We start from the raw sequence: 21274 nt of genomic DNA on the forward strand, positions 1-21274 counted from the left end.
GGGTTACTCCTGGCTCTATGCTCAGAATTCGCTCCTGGAAGGCTCGGGGGACCATATGGAGTGCCGGGATTTGAACCACCATCCTTCTGCATGCAAGGCAAACGACCTACCTCACTGCCCACATGTAACTGTCATACTATCTTTCTGGCTCATGCTCCAGTTTACTAATCAAATTTGTGTGCGAAGAATGAGAGATGTCTTAAATTACCAGTATGTATTGGTAAGCTGAGAAAGAGCCTAAGTTTAAGTCATAGTAACCAATCAGATTCAGGTTCGGGTAAGACAGATCATACAAAGGTTAAGGTGCTTGCATCGTATGCACTGCATTGACCATGACTGATCCTGAGCACTGCCAAGGTCACTTGAGCTCAGAGCTAAGGATGGTCTTAGGGAAATGCCAAGTTTGCACCCCCCCAGAAAACAAACAAACAAACCAGCTAAAGGGATCTTACAGTTTGGAGAGGAACCAGGGATCTAACATAAAATCACCAAGCCCTATCACAGTGAGACTCATCTTTGTTTTTTTTCGGTCACACCAGTGGTACTTGGGTTGTTCCTGGCAGACTTGGGGACCACATAGGATGCCAGGAAATTGATCTGATTGGCTGCATGCAGGACAATTGTCTTACCCATTGTGCATTTTTGCTCTGGTCTCAGACCTCCCCACTTACCTTGATGGTGCTTAGGGAATTAAGCAGAACCAGGATTTATTAAACCAGGCTTTCTGCATACAAAGCATGTGCTCCACTTTTGAGTTATCACCCTAGCTCTGTAGATTTCAAAATTGTGTGTGTGTGTTCCGCAGTGTATGGGTGTTATTTCTGCCTCTGAGCCCAGTTAATCACTCCTGGCTGGCTTGGATGACCACACAGAATGCCAGAGATCAATCCTAGGTTGGCAGCATGTGAGGCAAGAACCTTACCTGATAATCTAACTTAACACCAGCCCTTGATTTTTTTTTTTTTTTGATTTTTGGGTCACACCTGGTGACGCTCAGAGGTTAATCCTGGCTATGTGCTCAGAAATCGCTCCTGGCTTGGGGTACTATATGGGACTCCGAGGATCAAACTCAGTGTGGCCCAAAAACCAAAACAAAAAGTAAAAAAACCCAAAATAGGGGCCAGGCGGTGGCGCTAAAGGTAAGGTGCCTGCCTTGCCTGCGCTAGCCTCGGACGGACCGCGGTTCGATCCCCCGGCGTCCCATATGGTCCCCCAAGCCAGGAGCGACTTCTGAGCGCATAGCCAGGAGTAACCCCTGAGCGTTACCGGGTGTGGCCCAAAAACCAAAAAAAAAAAAAAAAAAAAAAAAAAACCCAAAATAAAACCCTAAAACTAAGCATCATCAGGTGTAGCATGTCAAACATATTTCCCTCAAAAGTAATTTTATGTTCTCCCTCATTACTTTAAGCCATACCAGAATATGAAGGTGGATTGTTTTCCATTTGTCTTCTGAAGGAAGCCTGTAGATTCCAGAATAAAAACAAAATATGGAAAGACATCAGCTTGTGACCAGGGGTATGTGAACATTCAGGGGTCCACACTACTATATAATGCTGCATTTCTTGGTTTTATTTGAAACAATGCAAATTTAGCATCTTATGGTAGGATTTTACACTCATCATTTACACAAATTACAAGGTTCTGCTTCAAGTCTTTAAAAAATTTTTAAAAATTCAGCCCATGTGCAGCACAAGAATATGCAAAACTACTTTACATTATACACACTTTTTATCAAAGGAGATACAAAATTCTGGCTTGTAGTTTTAGACAAATACAAGAAGCTTTAAACTAGACACAAAGGGTTAACATTAATTCTCAAATATAAGTCTGCACTTTGTGTTGTATTTCTCTGAGATGTGAATATCAAATTCCGAAGGGATTTTCCAATTTTTCTTTTTCAAAGGAAAACTGAAAAATTCCCTGTAAAGGTCCCTCCACATCAGCTTAATCTATCCTCTCTGCCTTCCCTTGATGCCACAGTGGCATCAAGGGTCACAAAATTGGGGTGGGCCATTTTCAGCTAATTTCTCTTCTCAAAATTATGTAAGCAGTCATTAAGTGATGCAAATGATTTTGCTACACTGTTAATATAGGGTTTATCCTGGTATTTCAATCAACTGTGATCTTAACAATTTCAAAGGAGTTCAGAAAGACTATTCCTAATGTGCTTTTTTATTGGCAACAAATTGGTGGCCTCAAGAGTAAAGTTATCTGATGCTATGAAAACATGGAAATCTTTCTAAATAAAACATACCTACTGATTGTGAGGGACTCTCTGATGCTAATGCATAGATATTCTTTTTTAGCATGTTGGAGGCAGTATTTTATACTTTCTTTCGAAGGGATAGGTAGAAAGAGGCAATATGGAATGGCAGGGTTTTCTTCTGCCCCTTTAAAAAATAGTTTTTCTCACTGGGATCCACGTTTCCTAACCATGAAACCTAAACATGTGTGCGTATTTAAGAGAATCACTCATCTTTCATTCAGAATCAATATACAGTCGCTCTTGATTATCTATGAGAAGTGACATTTATTACCAACAATGTCACTTTTACTGTAATTTGTTTTGTTTAACTTCCCATGTAGACTACCAGCCTGTGGCAACTTAAATGCATATATTGTTTATGCCCCAGTCCACTTAGGTTCTTACTCTCAGCAAACTGATGAACAAGCACATTCACTTAGAGAGAGCGCTGGAAGAGGCTGAACTTCGAAAAGGACAATTTTCAATCTTATTGAGTTCTAGTAGTAGGCCTCACTCTTTTTTTGGGTTTAGGGTCACATCTGAGCTTATGCTTGAAGGTTCCCTGGTGGTGCTGAGGACCCAAACTAGACCTAGTGTATGTATATCATGTGTACTAGCCCCTTAAACTCACTTTTCTGGGTCCCGCCTTCATTGAGATTATGATCACTGCAAAAAATTGAAACCTGAGGCAAGTATAGTCACTATTTTAGATAATGAGAGTTGACTGTAATGTTCTTTATGACTTTAGCCCTTTCACATAAAAAATCCACAAGAAAACATAGTATGATAAAAAGATTAAAAGACTACCATGACATCTAGAAGCATTTATTTTATGCAAAAACTTAATGTTATGCGCACACAAAGTGTACACATTACCTATGATGAACAATACCAAGAAACAATATATCGATGCAACAGCTGACTTCTAAAATAAAAACTGAGCCCAGACTGGCAGACAAAAGCAAAATACTTATTTCCAATAGCACAATGCTGAGAACTGATAGCGGTTCTAAACACCTGACTTTCCTTACTAAGCTGCCAAACTCTGACCAGAGGGGGAAAAAAAAGGATATTGTTTTGTACATCAATAATAAAAATCTGATGACAAAATATTATAAAACCAAATGCTGGATAGTCTCTACTCCTTCAAAATTCCAAGTATACCAACAGGATCACAGGAGTAAAAACCATTTTAAAGTGATATGTTTTATGAAACAATAATATGTACATTTATTGCAAATTATATTAAACTAAAATGGAGGGAAAAAATCAAAATATGAAGTCATACGAAATCAATATTAATTTCATTATTTTCTCACTCTGATAAAAATCAGAAAGCAACATTTATAAAATTGCCACCACATCACTTTTCATAGCAGGGAACTGAAATCTGTACATCTCATTTTTGCAGAAAAGTAGGCAGGCAGAATTATACATAAAAGTTTCCAAAAGGAAAAACAAAGAAATATTTAATCTGATCTCTTCTAAAAATTTAATTCAGTAGACATATATTTTTTGTGTGTGTGTGTAACATGGGAGAATCCTGGCTCTAAAATGGATGGATGAGTATTCAGTGACAGTGTAAGGACATCCTGTTACTTTCTTTAGAAATAAAAACTGCAGCATGGAATCAATGGTGGATTATGCCTTTCAACTCCAGGTATGTGGTATCAGGAACCAAGTGTTAAGCAATTTGCTTAATTATTGACTTTTCAGAAGAAAAGTCTGGGGGAAGGTAGAATAGAGTTGCTTTAGCCTCTCTCTCAAGAGTTTCTGCTATACATTCCCATCCAAGGACTGTGGCCGTGGAAAGGAAGTGTTTCCTTCAGCTTTCAAGGCAGAAAGTGTGTGTTCTGAAGTAAATTTCATTTTCTGTTCAGGGACACTGTGAATCCAAGTTTCTGTGGCAGCTGAAGACTGCTGTTTGGCCTTCATTTCCTCCCTTCTGAATGAGTTTTCTCTTTACCTTGGGTATAGGAGGAAAAGAAAAGAAAAATTAGAAAAATGTAGAACAGGTAAGCCAAAAAGCCAAGATTATTTCATTTTATTAACTATTTAAAACTTTGATCACCCCCCCCCCTTACCCGAGACTTATCTTGGTTTTAGGAATCATTCTCTATACAAAATACCAACTAAGTTCTATTTCAATCAGTAAGTGTTGCTTTCCAATGGCCATTTGTGTAAAAACGCTATAATACCTCACAGCTCTCTGGAAGGTAGAAGACCTCATCTTTGGGGGAAAGGGGATTGGTGGGAGCAATGGAGCACACTGATATTTGGTACATTCTGATTTATCTGCAGTTATGAGCAAGAAAATAGTCACCTGCAAATGCCATTCATTCTAATTTTTTTGTTTGTTTTATGAACTGTCACACCATGTGGTGTTTGAACCCTGAAGCATGTGATGCTGGGGATAAATATGGCTCCTGCAAGCATATGTTCAGTCACTGGGTGGAGTGGGGGTGATGGTGAGGGGGAAGGAAAGGGAGAGAGAGAGAGAAAGAAACTCTCTCTAAGGGAGAGTGTGCTAAGGGATCTTTTCTGGAGATGCTGAGGGAACTTTATGGGATGCTAGAGATGGAACCCAGATTGGCTGCAGGAAAGGCAAACACCTTACCTCATGGCCCAATACATAAGCTAAATAAGATTCTTACAGAAACTATTAACCTGTTAAATTATACAAAATAGGGTTAATTAATTAAAATAGTATCAAAGACTCCTCCATAGCTGTCTGCTGCACCTTTGAAGCTTCCCTTTACTAGCTCTGAGTCGTCAGTATCTTCCTGGCTGCTCTCAGACTTAAAAGGTCCAAATCACTGGAAGTATTTCCGGGACTTGATTCTATGTCCCAAAGTGAATCTCCATCACTTCCAAGCACTTGGCTTCTGAAAAATTTCATATTATTTTAACAATTTGTTATTGAAATTATTCACATTAATATATTATTATTGAACACAATAGATCTACACCTAGGAGTTACTTGAATAGCAAACACCCTACCCACTGTGCTATTATATTACTTAGTTCCCTGAACCTTTATTCTTCAATCACACCCTAGGATACTTAGGGGTCACTCCTGGCTCTGCAATAGGGAATTACTTCTGGCAGTGCTCTGGGGACCAATATGGGACGCTTAGGATTAAACCAGTTGGCTGTATCCAATGCAAGAGCCCTACCAGCAATCCCTAATTAAAGATATTTAACATTCTTTCATTAAGCTTACTGAGCAAGACCTATTAATCTAAGAAAAAAAATTAGATCATACATATTTATAAAGTTTTTGGCTGTACCGAATGATGCTCAGGGTTCACTCCTGTTTCTATATTCAGGAATCACTCCTGGTGGGCTTGGAAAACTGTATGAAATGCTGGGGGATTAAACTTGGTTAGGTTGGTCATGTTCAAAGTAAATACACTACCCACTGCAATATCAGTCTGGCTTCTAAGAGAAAAAAATTTGGGGAGGGGGTCCACACCTGGAGGTGCTCAGGGGTGACTCCTGGCTCTGAGCTCAGAAATTGTTCCTGGTATGCTTGGGTGACCATATGGAAGGCCGGGATCAAACCCAGGTCGGTCTTGGGTTGGCAGTGTGCAAGGCAAACGCTCCATTGCTGTGCTATCACTCTGGCCCCTCTACCAAACTTTAAATTATATTATACAGTGAAAATAATGAAAACTATGTGGTGCAAAAATAGAGTTGTTAGGTGAATTTTTTAAAGTTTACTTTTCCCTGGGGCCAGAGAAATATATGCGGAAGGTCAGTGGTTCAAATCCCGGCATCCCATATGGTCCCCTGAGCCTTCCAGGAGGGAGCGATTTCTGAGCGTAGAGCCAGGAGTAAACTCTGAGCGCTGCCCGGGTGTGACTCAAAAACCAAAAAAAAAAAAAAAAAAAATTTTTTTTTTCACTTTTCCCCAAAGTCCATTTTTTGTGTTGCTGCTAGTTTGTTTTGTTGTTTGGAGCCACACCAAGAGCTACTCAGGGGCTTTGTGCCGGGGACAGGCTCCTGCAATATTCCAGATTCCATCAGCCCTTTGAGCATGCACGCACTCTCTCCTGCATAAGGCGATTTTATTTTTGGGCCATACCTGTTGTGCTCAGGGGTTACTCCTGGAGAAGCTCAGGAAAACATATGAAAGACAAAAAGCCTACTGGCTGTACTATCTACACCCTTGGCTATTACTGTTATGTATTTTTTTTGGGGGGGGGGGGCGTTTACTCCTAAGGTATGTGCTCAGAAATCGCTCCTGGCTTGGGGGACCATATGGGACGCTAGGGTCAAACCACGGTCCGTTCTTACAATGCCTTACAATTTGTGCCACAGCTCCGGTCCTACTGTTCTGTATCTTTTATTTTAGGGCCACAGAGGTAGTTATAAGAGATCATGAAGTGCTGGGAATTGAATCTAAGGGTCCCAATAATAAAGCATAAGCTGCCCACAGGATGTCTCACTGGGTATGGTAAGTTGTTTGCTTAGATTAACATGAAGAGGAGGAACAAAAAACCTTAAGGAAACCAATGGTGTTTTCAGTTCAAAATGCCTTAGCTGTTTGGGGCGATTAGCACACACCAGTTAAAGTTCACAAGGGCACTGTTACCTTTGTAGGTCTATTTGTCGTTCTGCTGGAGCTGCCTTTTTGGTGATGTCTTGCAGTTTGGGTGCTTTGGCATTACCTGCTTCTAGCCCGCCTGGGCTTTCCTGACTGACTGCTCCCCTCTTCCTTCCCTTGCTAAGAGACTTATTTATATCATCGTTTTTGGTTGCATTGCCCTGAGATTCAGACTTGGGTCGACGTCCTCTCCTGGGTTTTGAAAGGGTAGCAGGTCCTGTTTCATCTACTTTCTCATCTGTTTTTTGTTGGATATTCTCTGCACCAGCTGCTGTTACTGTTCTCTTTTTCGCACGATCACTGCTGATGTTGCCCTGGGAAGCCTGATCAGAATTAATCTCCTGAAAAAGAATAAAATAACTTTATAAACAAATTCTTCAAGGGACTGGAGTAATAATACAGTGGGTAGGGCACTTTGTCTTGCACAAAACCCACCTGGGTTTAATTCCCCAATGTCCTACAAGGTCCCCCAAGCCTGCCAGGAGCGATTCCTGAGTGCAGAGTTCTTAAACATCACTGGTTATGGCCTCAAACCAAAACCAAACCCTAAAAACATAAACCAAACCCTAAAAACTTAGAAACAAAATAGAAGGGCCGGGAAGGTGGCGCTGGAGATAAGGTGTCTGCCTTGTAAGCGCTACCAAGGAACGGACCACGGTTCGATCCCCCGGCGTCCCATATGGTCCCCCCAAGCCAGGGGCGATTTCTGAGCACATAGCCAGGAGTAACCCCTGAGCGTCAAACGGGTGTGGCCCAAAAAAAAAAAAAAAAAAAAAAAAAAAAGAAACAAAATAGAATGCTGATCCCTGGAAGGAACGACAAACTCTCTATGATCTCAGAAACTCTAAATGCTTTCTTTTTCTTCCTTTTTTTTATGGGCCACACCTGGTAGTGCTCAAGGCAAACACTGCTGAGACTTGAACATAGCTTTCTGCAAAGCAATCACCCTTCCTTCTGTTCCCATCTCTCTAAGTCCTTAAATACCCATTTATTTCTCTGGGAGAAGTAGGTAAGACAAAGGTACTACTACTTGAGTGATCACATAAACTTTTGGTAACTGCAGTAAACAGGTTCAATTGTGAGGAGTACAAGTACAGTCAATGTCAAGATGGTATAAAATCAGGTACAATAAAATAGTTTACACTAACCTGATTTTTTTTTTTTTTGGATGACACCCAGTAGTGCTCAGGAGTCATTCCTGGTGGTGCTTGAGGACCATATGGGATGCTGAGGATTAAACATGAATTGGCCATGTGCAAGGCAAATGTCCTACCCACTATCCTTTTGTTCTGGCCTTTGACTTAGTTTCTTACCACACATGAGCACAATAGCAAAACTGACACTTCTCAGACTTTAAAATTTACCTTATTCTTTACTGGGTCAGTATTTTTCACAGGTGTAACAGAAATAATTCTCACAGGGTTTTCTTCATTTTCACTAACTCCAGTTTCTGCTGCCTCAGAACTCTGCTCCCTGCTGAGCAAAAATAAATCATTTACTTTCATCACAAAAATACAAAGTTTACCTTAGCACTATATTATAATTCAGGCTAATATAGAAACAAAGCTATTTTAGCAAAGTCAAGATTTAGTTTTTCTGTGGCTCTAAATCTATCACATAATTGATTTTCATTTAACCATACCAATTTAAGACAGATATGACTGCCTGAAGCCACTTAATTAGAAAGATTAATTGTAAGAAATAAGTTTAAAAAAAAGAAAGAAGAGAAATCTTAAAAATACAACTAAAGAAAAATAGGGGCCTGAGTGATAGCATATCTGGTAAGATGTTTGCCTTGCAAGCCAAGAGTAATGACTGAGTGCTACCCATGTGGCCCAAAAAAACCCCAGAAATCCACCTCCCTAAGAAACGAATATAGTAGTTATTTTCAGTCTATATTTTTTTCCTTTGGCTAATACAAGAGTTTCTGGGAATTTAATCTGAGCCAGTAGTATTCAAGGCAAAATCCTTAGCAGCTGTACTGCTTTTCTCTCCCTCTTTTGTCCAGCTTCTCTGTTATTAATCTTCAGCAAGAAGGAAGCTGTAGAAACAGCTAAGAGTAAAGCCTGAGTACCATTGAATGCAGCCCATAAGCAAAAACAAAAACAAAAAACAAACAAAAAACTCCAATCTGAAACAAAATAATTAAAGAAAAACAAATGAACAAAAACTAAAATGGGGGGGGGGGAGGAGGGGTACTGAGCGATAACAGTGGTAGGGCGTTTGCATTGCACACGGCTGGCTGACCCAGGACAGGACGGACCTGGACCTGGGTTGATTCCCGGCATTCCAGAAGGCTGCCCGAGCCTGCCAGGAGTGATCCAAAAACAAACAAACAAACAAACAAAAAAACAACCTAAAACAGGGTCAGAGTGATAGCACAGCGGTAAGGAAGGGCATCTGCCTTGCATGTGGATGACCCAGGTATGATCCTGGCAACCTTTATGGTCCTGCAAGCCTGTCAGGAGTAACTTCTCAGTGCAGAGCCAGGAGTAACCCTTGAGTGCCAATGGGGTGACAAAACAAAAACCTGAAACAAAGTGAGAGGCTCTAGGATAAATTCCCAGCACTGCCAAAGGAAAACTTTTTTTTTTTGGTATGTGTATGTTTGGGCCACTCCAAGCAGCATTTACGGGTTACTCCTGGCTCTGTACTCGGGAATCCTACTCTTGGTGGGCTTAGGTGAACATAGGGAATGCTGGGGATTGAACTGGGTGGACTGTGAATGCTGGTTTCCATTCTGTTCAGGATAAGCTTGTCACTTGTTAGGAAGCACCTTTTGCTTCTTCTGGATTGGTACCTTAGACTACCTGCTCTCCTCCCCCCTGTGTGGTCTTTGGGTTCCCACTAAAGACCCCGGGGTCTCAGGGGAAAATGCTTGCAGTTTTGATTTTCTAAGACTGAAATTCTACTTGCTGGGCGTAGTGCTAGGAGCAGAAGGCTTATGGTGGAAGTTTCTGAACCTCTTTTATTTTATCTCCTTAACAATGTTGGGATTATTTCTAGTGTTGGAGTTTGCTTCTAGACCCACATCTCCCCAGTCCTTTGGGCTTGGGGTATAAGGCTTCTGCTACAGCATGCAAGAGCAAGTAATATTGCTCTTGTTGAAGATTTATCTTATATATCATCCAATAGGTATTATCTAGAACCTTTTTTTGGTCCCATTTTTCTTTTGCTCTGCACTCAGGAATTACTTTGGGCAGTGCATGAGGAGCATACAGGATGCCAGGGATCAAACCTGGGTCAGCCAAATGCAAGGTAAGCCACTGTTGCTCCAGCTCCCTACAACACTTTTATTTGCCATACCCAGCTGTACTTAAGAGATTACTATTGGCAGTACTGATGAACTATTTGTGGTGCTGTGTATCATTTTACAGGCAGCCACATGCAAGGCAAAACCCTACATTTTGTAGTATGCCCTACATTTTGTAGTATGGCTCTAGCTCCTCCCCTACAACTATTTGTTTGTTTGTTTTTTGTCATGCCAGTGGCACTCTACTGCTGTGCTATCTCTCTGGCCCCTCCTACAACTATTTTTTGTTTCGTTTTTGGGACACACCCAGCAGCACTCAGGTGTTCCTCTTTGCTCTGTGCTCAGAAATCGCTCCTGGCAGGCTCAGAGGAATATATGGGATGCTGGGATTTGAACCATCATCCATCCTGGATCAGTGTGTGCAAGGTAAATGTTTGCCTTACCACTGTGCTATCTCTCCGCCCCACCTCCTAGAACTATTTTTCACCCGGTGACGCTCAGGGGTTACTCCTGGCTATGTACTCAGAAATCATTCCTGGCTTGGGGGACCATATGGGACACAGACACCTTATCGCTTGCGCCCCCACTCTGGCCCCTCTTGTGTCCATTTTAACATCATTTTTTGGTTACATTAAAAATTGTCACATGGGGTGGGAGAAAAAATAAACTGTCACATGGGGCCAGAGAGATAGCATGGAGGTAATGTGTTTGCCTTGAATGCAGAAGGATGGTGGTTCGATCCCGGCATCCCATATGGTCCCCCGACCCTGCCAGGAGTGATTTCTGAGCACAGAGCCAGGAGTAACTCCTAAGTGCTGCCGGGTGTGACCCAAAAACAAAAAACCAACAGAAACCAACAAAAACTGTTACATGGGCTGGATCGGTGTTGCGAGTGGATAAGGCATCAGCCTTGCCAGAGCTAGCCCAGGACAGACCACGGTTCGATCCCCCCACATCCTATATGGTCTCCCAACCAGAAGCGATTTCTGAGCACATAGTCAGGAGTAACCCGCGAGTGTCACCGGGTATGGCCCCCCCCCCCAAAAAAAAGATGAAAGGCTAGAGAGATAGTGCTTATCTTATGCGAGGACCTAAGCTTGAATCTGGAGCCTCATGTGCCCCACTACGAATAAGCCCAGATCATGGCTGAGTCTGACTCAAAAACAAGAACAAGAAAAGAGAAGCAGAAGAGATTAGAGAAAAACATTGCCTTGTTCGATTTCCGGTTGATGGGTTCAATTCCGAATTTACATTAATGTTGCTTCCAGTCTCAGGTCCAGTGCTTCTAACATATGGTTTTCTTCCAGTTGCAGATAAAGGCTTGTTAACTGCACCTAGTACTCCAGCAGGTTTTGGCTAAAATTACATGTACACAAGTTATTTTATAACTTACTGTAATGAACTATACTTCTATTACTGCAACAAATTTAGATGTAGGTGAGAGAAATAGGCCAAGCTAAGAAATTATTACTTTGCAAAGTAAATATTAGAAACAGCAATGAAATTATGCTTGATTATAATGATGAACCATACTTATTTCTTCCAATAATTAAGAATTCAAATTTTTTGTTTGTTTTGTTTTTGGGTCACACTCGGCAGTGCTCAGGGGTTACACCTGGCTCTATGCTCAGAAATCACTCCTGGCAGGCTTGGGGGACCATGTAGAATGCCGGGATTTGAATCACCGTCATTCTGCATGCAAGACCAATGCCCTACCTCCATGCTATCTCTCCGGCCCCCAAGATCCAATTTTTAATTATCCTTCATTGGTCAAGACAAATAAAAAGTAACCCTAAAATACAATGAAAGATGTCAACACTGGCATCAATCAAGCCCTTGTTCTCCTTTGAACATATATCTCACTTGTTTATTTCCACTCTGGAGAAACCTGACTTCTCTCTTGAATATGTACTTCTTTTTCTCTCGTCTTTATAAGTTTCAATAAACCGCCCCCCCCCCCTCTCTCACACACACACACACACAGTCAATACAAAATGGTCATAATATAAACAAAAATTACTTCTAGAATCCATAACACAAGCATTAAAATTTTGAAACTATAAAATATAAAACAGATTATTTCAAACAACAATATACATGTGGAAGTTACCAAAATTATTCTAAAAAAGTATATAATACCTTTCCTGTTAACAGAAGTACTCTTGTCTCTTCTGAAATATAACTTTTATCATTACAGAAGTCCTATTAAAAAAAGCAATTGAAGAAAACATTATTTTCCAAATATAACTTTTCTAGTATTGCCCTAGGCTAAATCATATCCGTGAAACAAATATAGCAATTCCTCAAAGGGGAAATGGATCAAAACCAGGTTCTCAAGTGTCTTATCAGCTGCACTATTTCTTCAGGCCTATTATTTTTATTTTTTGGCTCACAACTGGGTACCCAAGAGAGCCTGTGGTACATGATAATGCATCAGGCCTATATGCAAAGCATGTGCTCAGTACTGAGCCATTACTATGCCCCTCAAATCAAATCTAAAAAAAAAAAAAAAAAAAAAAAAAAAAAAAAAAAATCACAGTAAACGCAGATTATTATTATATAATATTATTATTATTGTTTTTGGGCCAGTGACTCTCAGGTTACTCCTGGCTATGCACTCAGAAATTGCAGGTAGCTTGAGGGACCATATGGAACTCCGGGGAATCGAACCCAGATCCATCCTGGGTCAGCTGTGAACAAGGCAAACGCCCTACCAATGTGTTACCTCTCTTGACTCTGAACATTATTTGGGTGTGTGGGGAACAAAATAGTTTATTTTCCTTGCTTTTTGGGCCACAATCGGTGTCACTCATGGGCCAGTCCTGGCTATGCACTCAGAAATTGCTCCTGACTTAGGGGACCATATAGGATGCCGGGGGATCAAACCCTGGTTTGCAAGGCAAATGCCCTACCACTTGCGCCACCACTCCGGTTCCGGAACAAAATAAGTTTTTTTTTTTGGTTTTTGGGCCACACCCGGTGACGCTCAGGGGTCACTCCTGGCTATGTGCTCAGAAGTCGCTCCTGGCTTGGGGGACCATATGGGATGCCGGGGGATCGAACCGCGGTCTGTCCTAGGCTAGTGCTGGCAAGGCAAACATCTTACCTCTTAGCGCCACCACGCCGGCCCCAACAAAATAGTTTTTAAAAAAATTTAGAGAAATAGCATAGCATGTAGGTTGTTCATCTTGAATATGGCCCACAGGACTTGATCCCTGAGCACAAAGCCAATAAGTAAGCCCTGAGCACTGATGGGTGTTGGCCCTAAACCTTTCCATTAAAAACAAACTTACCCTTTAGCCTCTGAGTTACCTCTTTATCCCTGGTATTTTCAATAATATGATCCTTCCAAAACTAATCACTATTACGTGATATAACTGACGTGAGACTTCTGAATCAAAGATGAAATGTTTATACTGCTTTATTACTTATCACTTCACTTTAGATTTTTTCAAGTTGGTAGTATTTAAAATATATAATGGTACTTAAATTTCAAATAGTAAATTATAAATTCAAAAAATATAACTACTCAACAAAACCCATCCTCAAAAATCAACCAGTGCTTTCAAAAAATTATTCCAGATAAACAACAAAATATACATTTGTGTGATAAAAAAATGTCAGGAAGTAAATTACCTTTTCAGGTTGTGTGAAAAATTTCATTGGAAGGACTGGATCCTTTGGTGAATCTGCATTGCATAAAGCACTTTTACTATTTATAACACACAGAGCCACATCACATACTGTATAAAGTTTCTAGGAAGAAAACAAACAAAACTTTGAGTAATGTAAATTAACCACAAGCAGTGATCTACCAAATGCATGAATTGAAATCAAATAAGGCTTTATGACATTCTTTTTTTTTTTTTTTTTGAGGTCACACCGATGGCGTTCGGGGGTTACTCCTGGCTCTGCGCTCAGAAATCACTCCTGGCAGGCTCAGGGGACCACATGGATGCCGGGATTAGAACTACCATCTGTTCTGGATTGCTGCATGCAAGGCAAACACCCTACTGCTGTGCTACCTCTCCGGCCTCTGTATGACATTCTTTTTTTTTGTTTTTGTTTTTGGGCCACACCCGGTGTTGTTCAGGAATTACTCCTGTCTGTCTGCTCAGAAATAGCTCCTGGCAGGCACAGAGTACCATATGGGACACTGGGATTCGAACCAACCACCTTTGGTCCTGGATCGGCTGCTTGCAAGCCAAACGCCGCTGTGCTATCTCTCCGGGCCCCTGTATGACATTCTTTAGTCTTCTAGATACTTATAATACTGGTGCTGAGAATGACTCTCGTTTTCAGAGCTTTGATGAAAGCTCAGATAAGCTTATAGTTAGTGCTTGTGATTTTGTATGGTAATTGTATTCACTGTATTACTGAAGTAACTGTTTCTCGTAAGTTATTGTTGTTGAACCAGGAGGAAAGCATACATAGAAAATACATTGAGGCAGGAAAAGGTAGTGATTTTCCAGAGCGGTAGCAGTGGGTAGGGTGTTTGCCTTGCATGAGGCTGATCCAAGTTTGATCCCCAGCATCCCATATGGTTGGTCCTCTGAGGCTGCCAGGAGCAATTTCTGAGTGTAGAGCCAGGAATGGCGCCAGGTTACAAAAAAAGGCAGTGCTTTTTTTTGGATTCTGAGTCACACCCAGCAGGGATGGGGGACCATTCGAGATGCTGGGATTCAAATTACCATCTGACCTGGATTAGCTGTGTACAACGCAAACGCCCTGCCACTGTGTTCTCTCTCTGGCCCAAAAAAGGCAGTGCCTTTTTTTTTTTTTAGGGCATTGACTCATATTATTATAAACAAAATATGAGTATTTGGGCAAAGAGACAGTTCCTCTTGATAACAATTAGAAACCAGTGTGGCCATCTTAGAAAGATAAGGGGCTGGAGAGATAGCATGGAGGTAGGGCGTTTGCCTTGGATGAAGGATGGCGGTTCGAATCCCAGCATCCCATATGATCCCCCAAGCCTGCCAGGAGCGATTTATGAGCGCAGAGCCAGGAGTGACCCCTGAGCACTGCCGAGTGTGACCCAAAAACAAAAAACAAAACAAAAAAAAGACTTAGTATTTATTTTTCAAACATTGCATCTTGTGTTTGGCATACACTGACATGTTGTCTTGTGAGTACCAAGTTTACATAAAAAAAAAAATAAACATGGGAACGAAGTGATAGTATAGTAGACTGGCTGCATGGATTTGATCCCCAACAATCCATATGATGCCTCAAAACTGCCAGAAATAATTCCTGAACACAGAGCCAGAGTAAAACTCTCGAGCGCTGCTGTGTGTGGTCCAAAAACTAAACAAAACGGGATGAAAAACAGTCCAGTAGTAAAAGTTTGATCTGACTGGAGCTTTCATGGGTTTGATACCACCTGGCACCTCCCAGACCTGAGTGGAGAGCCAGGAATAAGCCCTTAGCACCACTGGGTGTGGCCTCTAAACCCAAAAAGAAATAAAAAACAAACAAACAAACAAAAAAAAAAAACCAGAGTGCTAGTACAGCAGTCTGGGTGCTTGGCTTGAATACTGCTGACCCAGGTTTCACCCCAGCACTCCATATTGTACCCTGAGCCTGCCAGTAGTGATCCTGAGAATAGAGCAAGGAATATGCCCTTGTACCACCAAACATGACCCTAAAACTAAGAACAAAACAACAGCAAAAAACGTAGCAATTATTTTTCTGTAATTTTGAGAGTATAAAACAATACAGTTATAAATTGAAGGGGGAGGGTCTACATCTGGCAATGCTTAGGGTTTTGGCTCTGCCTGAGGTATTACTCCTGATAGGGGACTATATGGGATGGATGCTGGGGATAGAACTTGTGACAGCCACGTGCTAGAAAAATGCCCTACCTTCTGTACTATCTCTCCAGCACCACAGCTATAAATTTTTTAGGGTTCTAACCCTCTGCTTTGTAAAACTTTTTTTTTTTTGGTTTTTGGGTCATACTTGGCAGTGCTCAGGGGTTACTTCTGGCTTTGGGCTCAGAAATTGCCCCTGGTAGGCACTGAGGACATTATGGGATGCTGGGATGCAAACCACCGTTCTTCTGCATGCAAGGCAAACACTCTTCTTCCATGCTATCCCTCCAGCCCCTGCTCTGTAAAATCTTTATATTTTTCAGTGTACTAATCATAGCACAAATACTATATATATTATAAATAATATGTTTTATATTTTGTGAAAATGCAATGCCATAAAAACTACTACTTATAGAAATGTATTTATTGGGGCCAAAGCGGTGGCATGAAGTGGTAAGGAGCCTTGCCTAACCTAGGACAGACTGCAGTTTTATTCCCCAGCATCCCATATAGTCCCCGAAGCCAAGAGTGATTTCTGAGCGTACAGCCAGGAGTAACCCCTGAGCACCAACCGGTGTGGCCCAAAAAACCAAAACCAAAAAAAAGTAATATATTTATCAATATTTCTTTTCTGCCTCCCAGTGAAGCAAAAAGCTTTGTTTGTTTATTTGTGTTTTTTTTTGGGTCACACCCAGCTGCGCTCAGGGCTTACTCCTAGCTATACGCTCAGAAAACGCTCCTGGCAGGCTTGGGGGGACTATACGGGACAATGGGATTTGAACCACTATCCTTCTGGATACAAGGCAAATGCCTTACCTCCATGCTATCTCTCTGGCCCCAGCAAAAAACTTTTTTTTTTTTTGTTTTTGGGCCACACCCGGCGGTGCTCAGGGGTTACTCCTGGCAGGCATGGGGAACCATATGGGACACCGGGATTCGAACCAACCACCTTAGGTCCTGGATCGGCTGCTTGCAAGGCAAACACCGCTGTGCTATCTCTCCGGGCCCAGCAAAAAACTTTTATTGAAAGAAATTTAATGAGATGTGCAGGGAGAGAATACACAAATGTGAGATACACAATCAAGAGAGAACATAGTTTTTTTTCAGAGAGGGGAGAAGCAGAGGAAAGAGAGAACTACATGTTCAAGAGAGATGACAGAACATGGGATTGGCAGAAAACTCCAATATTCCTAAATACAATTCAATAATAGAAAAAACAATTAGGAAAAGGGCTAGACTATTCACCCCCCAGAATATACTAATACTTACTGGTATACATATCTTACTTACTTCATTTGTCTTGGATTCATCTGGACACTGTGCATCTTTTGTTAACTTGATGTTCTCTGCCATCTTCTTCATAAAGGCATGGCTATTGTTTTCATTCTTTGTCATTAAAACTTCAAGCATGAACCATAGGCACCTATGTGGTAGACCAAAATCTTTTTTTTTTTTGGGTCACACCCAGCAGCGCTCAGGGGTTACTCCTGGCTATCTGCTCAGGAATAGCTCCTGGCAGGCACAGAGCACCATATGGGACACCAGGATTCGAACCAACCACCTTAGGTCAGCTGCTTGCAAGGCAAACGCCACTATGCTATCTCTCCAGCCCCATGCTAGACCAAATAAGAAGGGCAAGAGCGGTTTCTGGAGAAAAAAAGGTGGTTTCTATAAATATTTAATGATCATTGAGGTGACTTGGCATTTCTTTCGTTTGTTTTCTTAGTTTTGGGTCACACCTGGTGGCGCTCTGGGGTTACTCCTAGCTCTGCACTCAGAAGTTGCTCCTGGTAGGCTCAGAGGACATTATGAGATGTCAGGATTCGAACTGAGGTCTGTCCTATGTTGGCTGCGTGCAAGGCAAACAAATGCCTTACTGCTGTGCTATCTCTCTGGCTCCCCTTTCCTTTTTTGTTTTCGTTTTTGATTTTTGGGCCACACTTGGCAGTGCACAGAAATGGCTTCTGGCTGTCGCGGAGCACCATATGGGATGCTGGGGATTGAACCTGGATCTGTTCTGGGTTGGCCTTGTGCAAGCAAATACCCTACTGCTGTGCTATCTTTTGCTCCAGCTCCATGACTTGGCATTTCTTAATGCTAATCCATGATAAGAGCATACAGTAGTCTTGGTATTTTGATTGTCTGTTAATAGACAAAACTATTACTCGAATGCTGATAAGTATAGTAGACAGTTATTTGCAAGGAATTATATCCATTTCAAATATACATTATTTTGTTTTTAATATACCCAAACTAGATTTCTTTGAAATGAGTTGTAATAAAGTTAAAAACATACATGCACCAACTGGGGCCCGGAGAGATAGCACAGTGGCGTTTGCCTTGCAAGCAGCCGATCCAGGACCAAAGGTGGTTGGTTCGAATCCCAGTGTCCCATATGGTCCCCCGTGTCTGCCAGGAGTTATTTCTGAGCAGACAGCCAGGAGTAACCCCTGAGTACCGCCGGGTGTGGTCCAAAAAAACCCAACAACAACAACAAAAAAATATATGCACCAACATAACAAAGCATATTGGTTGCTTCTTAGATGTAGCTGGAGAAAAGATTAAAAGTGCTATTTTTGGTCCTTATTTTTTGGGTGGGGGGATACATGGTAGTGTTTAATAGACCATATGGGGATGGGGATGGAATCTGGACTGTTGTAAGACAAAGAAAGACTGTACCACTGTATTTCAGCCCCACCAGCATATGCCCTCACCTTAAACTCTGGTTTTATGAAGGAAAAAAAAATTTTTTGGGGCCGGAGAGATATCATGGAGGGAGGGCATTTGCCTTGCATGCAGAAGGTTGGTGGTTTGAACTCTGGCATCCCATTTGGTCCCCCAAGCCTGCCAGGAGCGATTTCTGAGCGTAGAGCCAGGAGTAACCCCTGAGTACTGCTGGGTGTGATGCTAGAGGTAAGGTGTCTGCCTTGCGAGCGCTAGCCTAGGATGGACCGTGGTTCGATCCCCTGGTGTCCCATATGGTCCCCCAAGCCAGGAGTGACTCCTGAGCGCATAGCCAGGAGTAACCACTGAGCATCACCAGGTGTGGCCCAAAAAACCAAAACAAACAAACCAAAAAACCAAAACAAAAAATTTTTGGGGGGGGTCACACTGGGTGGAGCTCAGGGGTTACTCCTTGCTCTACTCTCAGACATTGTTCCTGGCAAGCTCGGGGGACTAAATGGGATGCTGGGCTTCAAACCACCAACCTTCTGCATGCGAGGCAAATGCCCTACCTCCATGCTATCTCTCAATGAAGTCTGTCTTTATTTTTTTTTGGTGGTTTTTGGGTCACACCAGGCAGTGCTCAGTGGTTTTTCCTGGCTCCAGGCTCAGAAATTGCTCCTGGCAGGCACGGGGGACCATATGGGTCGCCGGGATTCGAACTGATGACCTCCTGCATGAAAGGCAAACACTCTACCTCCATGCTATCTGTCCAGCCCCAATGAAGTCTGTCATAATACAAAAAACATTTTTTTTAAATAATGGAGCCAAAGTGATAGCACAGCAGGGTAGGGCATTTGCCTTGCATGTGCCCAACCTAGGCTCAATCCCTCACCTCCTGTACAGTTCTCCAAATTTGTTAGGAGTAATTTGAGTGCACAGCGAGAAGTAACCCCCTGAGCACAGCATGACCCAAAATCCAAAATAAAAAAAAAAATATTATAATAACAGCTTTGGACCAGAGTAGTAATATAGCAGTCAGGGCATTTACCTTGCATGCTGCTGACGAGGTATGGTCCCCAGCGTTCCATATGGTCCCTAACCTGCCAAGAGTTTCTGAGCTGAAGAGTGAGGAGTAACCTCTCAGGCCACATATCCTCCTCACTAACAAAACCAAATAAATCTATTTTTTTCTTTTGGGCTACACCAGCAGTGCTCATGATTACTCCTGGTTTTGTGCTTAGTATTCATTCCTGGTGAATTTAGGAGATTATATGGGTTCCTCGAGATTGAACCCAGGTTGGCCTTATAGTGAGGCAAGTAATCCTACCCATTGTAGTATCTCTCTAGCCCCCAAATCTATTTAAAAAACTCAGGAAAAACTAAGCAAACAAACAGTAAATAAAAAAAATTTTTTTTTTTTTTTGTGGTTTTTGGGTCACACCCGGCAGTGCTCAGGGGTTACTCCTGGCTCCATGCTCAGAAATTGCTCCTGGCAGGCACAGGGGACCATATGGGGCGCTGGGATTCGAACCGATGACCTCTTGCATGAAAGGCAAACGCTTTACCTCCATGCTATCTCTCCAGCCCCAAATAAAAAAAATTTAAACAAAATAATTAAATTAATAACTTGTTCTGAGATAATTTCTTTTTGTTTTTTTGGGCCATACCCATAGATGCTCAGGGATTACTCCTGGCTCTGAACTCAGAAGTCACTCCTGGTTGCTCCTGGCAGGCTTCGGGGAACATATAGGATACTGGGATTCTACCCAGGGTTTGACCTGTGTTGGCTTGTGAAAAGCAAACACCTTATCAATGTGCTATTGCTCTGGCCATGAGCTGAAAATTTCTTTCTTTCTTTCTTTTTTTTTTTTTTGGTTTTTGGGCCACATCCGGCATTGCTCAGGGGTTACTCCTAGCTGTCTATTCAGAAATAGCTCCTGGCAGACACGGGGGACCATATGGGACACTGGGATTCGAACCAACCACCTTTGGTCCTGGATCGGCTGCTTGCAAGGCAAACATCTATCTCTCCGGGCCCTGAAAATTTCTTTTCTTTTTTTGGCCACACCCGTTGGACGCTCAGGGGTTGCTCCTGGCTATGAGTTTAGAAATCGCTCCTGGCTTGGGAGGACCATATGGGACACTGGATATTGAACCGAGGTTCGTTCTAGGCTATCACTTGCAAGGCAAATGCCTTACTTCTAGCCACACCTCTCAGAACCTGAGATAAAAATTTCTAAGATGAAAAGTTTAACCACAGATTTTTTTTTTTTGGTTTTTGGGTCACACCTGGCAACGCTCAGGGGTTACTCCTGGCTCTACACTCAGAAATCGCTCCTGGCAGGCACAGGGATCATATAGGATACCAGGATTCGAACCCCGTCCTTCTCCATGCAAGGCAAACACCCTACATCCATGCCATATCTTTGGTCCCAACCACAAACAGATTTTAAATGAGAACAGTGAGAGGAAAAAAATTAGCATTCTTGTTTTGAGGTCGCACCAGATACTTAAGACAGTGCTTGCTCTGAGCTCCAAAACTCCTGGCAGGCTCAGGGATGCCAAGGACCAAATGGACACCAAGAATTGTACCTGGGTTGTTCATGTGCAAGACATAATACCCATAATGCTATCGCTAGGGCCCAGAAAACAGCATTATTAATATTTTTTTTTGGTTTTTGGGTCAT

The 21274-nt window shown here is 42.0% G+C and overlaps 2 protein-coding genes and 1 long non-coding RNA gene across 3 annotated transcripts in view; 1 reads left to right on the forward strand and 2 right to left on the reverse strand.

Moving 5' to 3' along the window:
• LIAS (lipoic acid synthetase) overlaps positions 1 to 21274 on the forward strand; it is a 939974-nt gene that overhangs the window by 261178 nt on the left and 657522 nt on the right. The window lies entirely within an intron of this gene.
• LOC126032527 (uncharacterized) overlaps positions 1 to 21274 on the reverse strand; it is an 891448-nt gene that overhangs the window by 53547 nt on the left and 816627 nt on the right. The window lies entirely within an intron of this gene.
• PDS5A (PDS5 cohesin associated factor A) overlaps positions 6591 to 21274 on the reverse strand; it is a 131450-nt gene continuing 116766 nt past the window's right edge. The window contains exons 27-32 of the mRNA XM_049790096.1: positions 17211 to 17343; positions 13744 to 13863; positions 12247 to 12309; positions 11318 to 11463; positions 8219 to 8327; positions 6591 to 7195 (exon numbers count right to left, since the gene is read on the reverse strand). Of these exons, the coding sequence (XP_049646053.1) occupies positions 6839 to 7195; positions 8219 to 8327; positions 11318 to 11463; positions 12247 to 12309; positions 13744 to 13863; positions 17211 to 17343 (928 nt within the window). The 3' untranslated portion in view covers positions 6591 to 6838. The remainder of the gene's footprint in view (positions 7196 to 8218; positions 8328 to 11317; positions 11464 to 12246; positions 12310 to 13743; positions 13864 to 17210; positions 17344 to 21274) is intronic.

Source organism: Suncus etruscus, chromosome 16 (assembly GCF_024139225.1).
Source record: "Suncus etruscus isolate mSunEtr1 chromosome 16, mSunEtr1.pri.cur, whole genome shotgun sequence".
NCBI classification, from domain to species: domain Eukaryota; kingdom Metazoa; phylum Chordata; class Mammalia; order Eulipotyphla; family Soricidae; genus Suncus; species Suncus etruscus.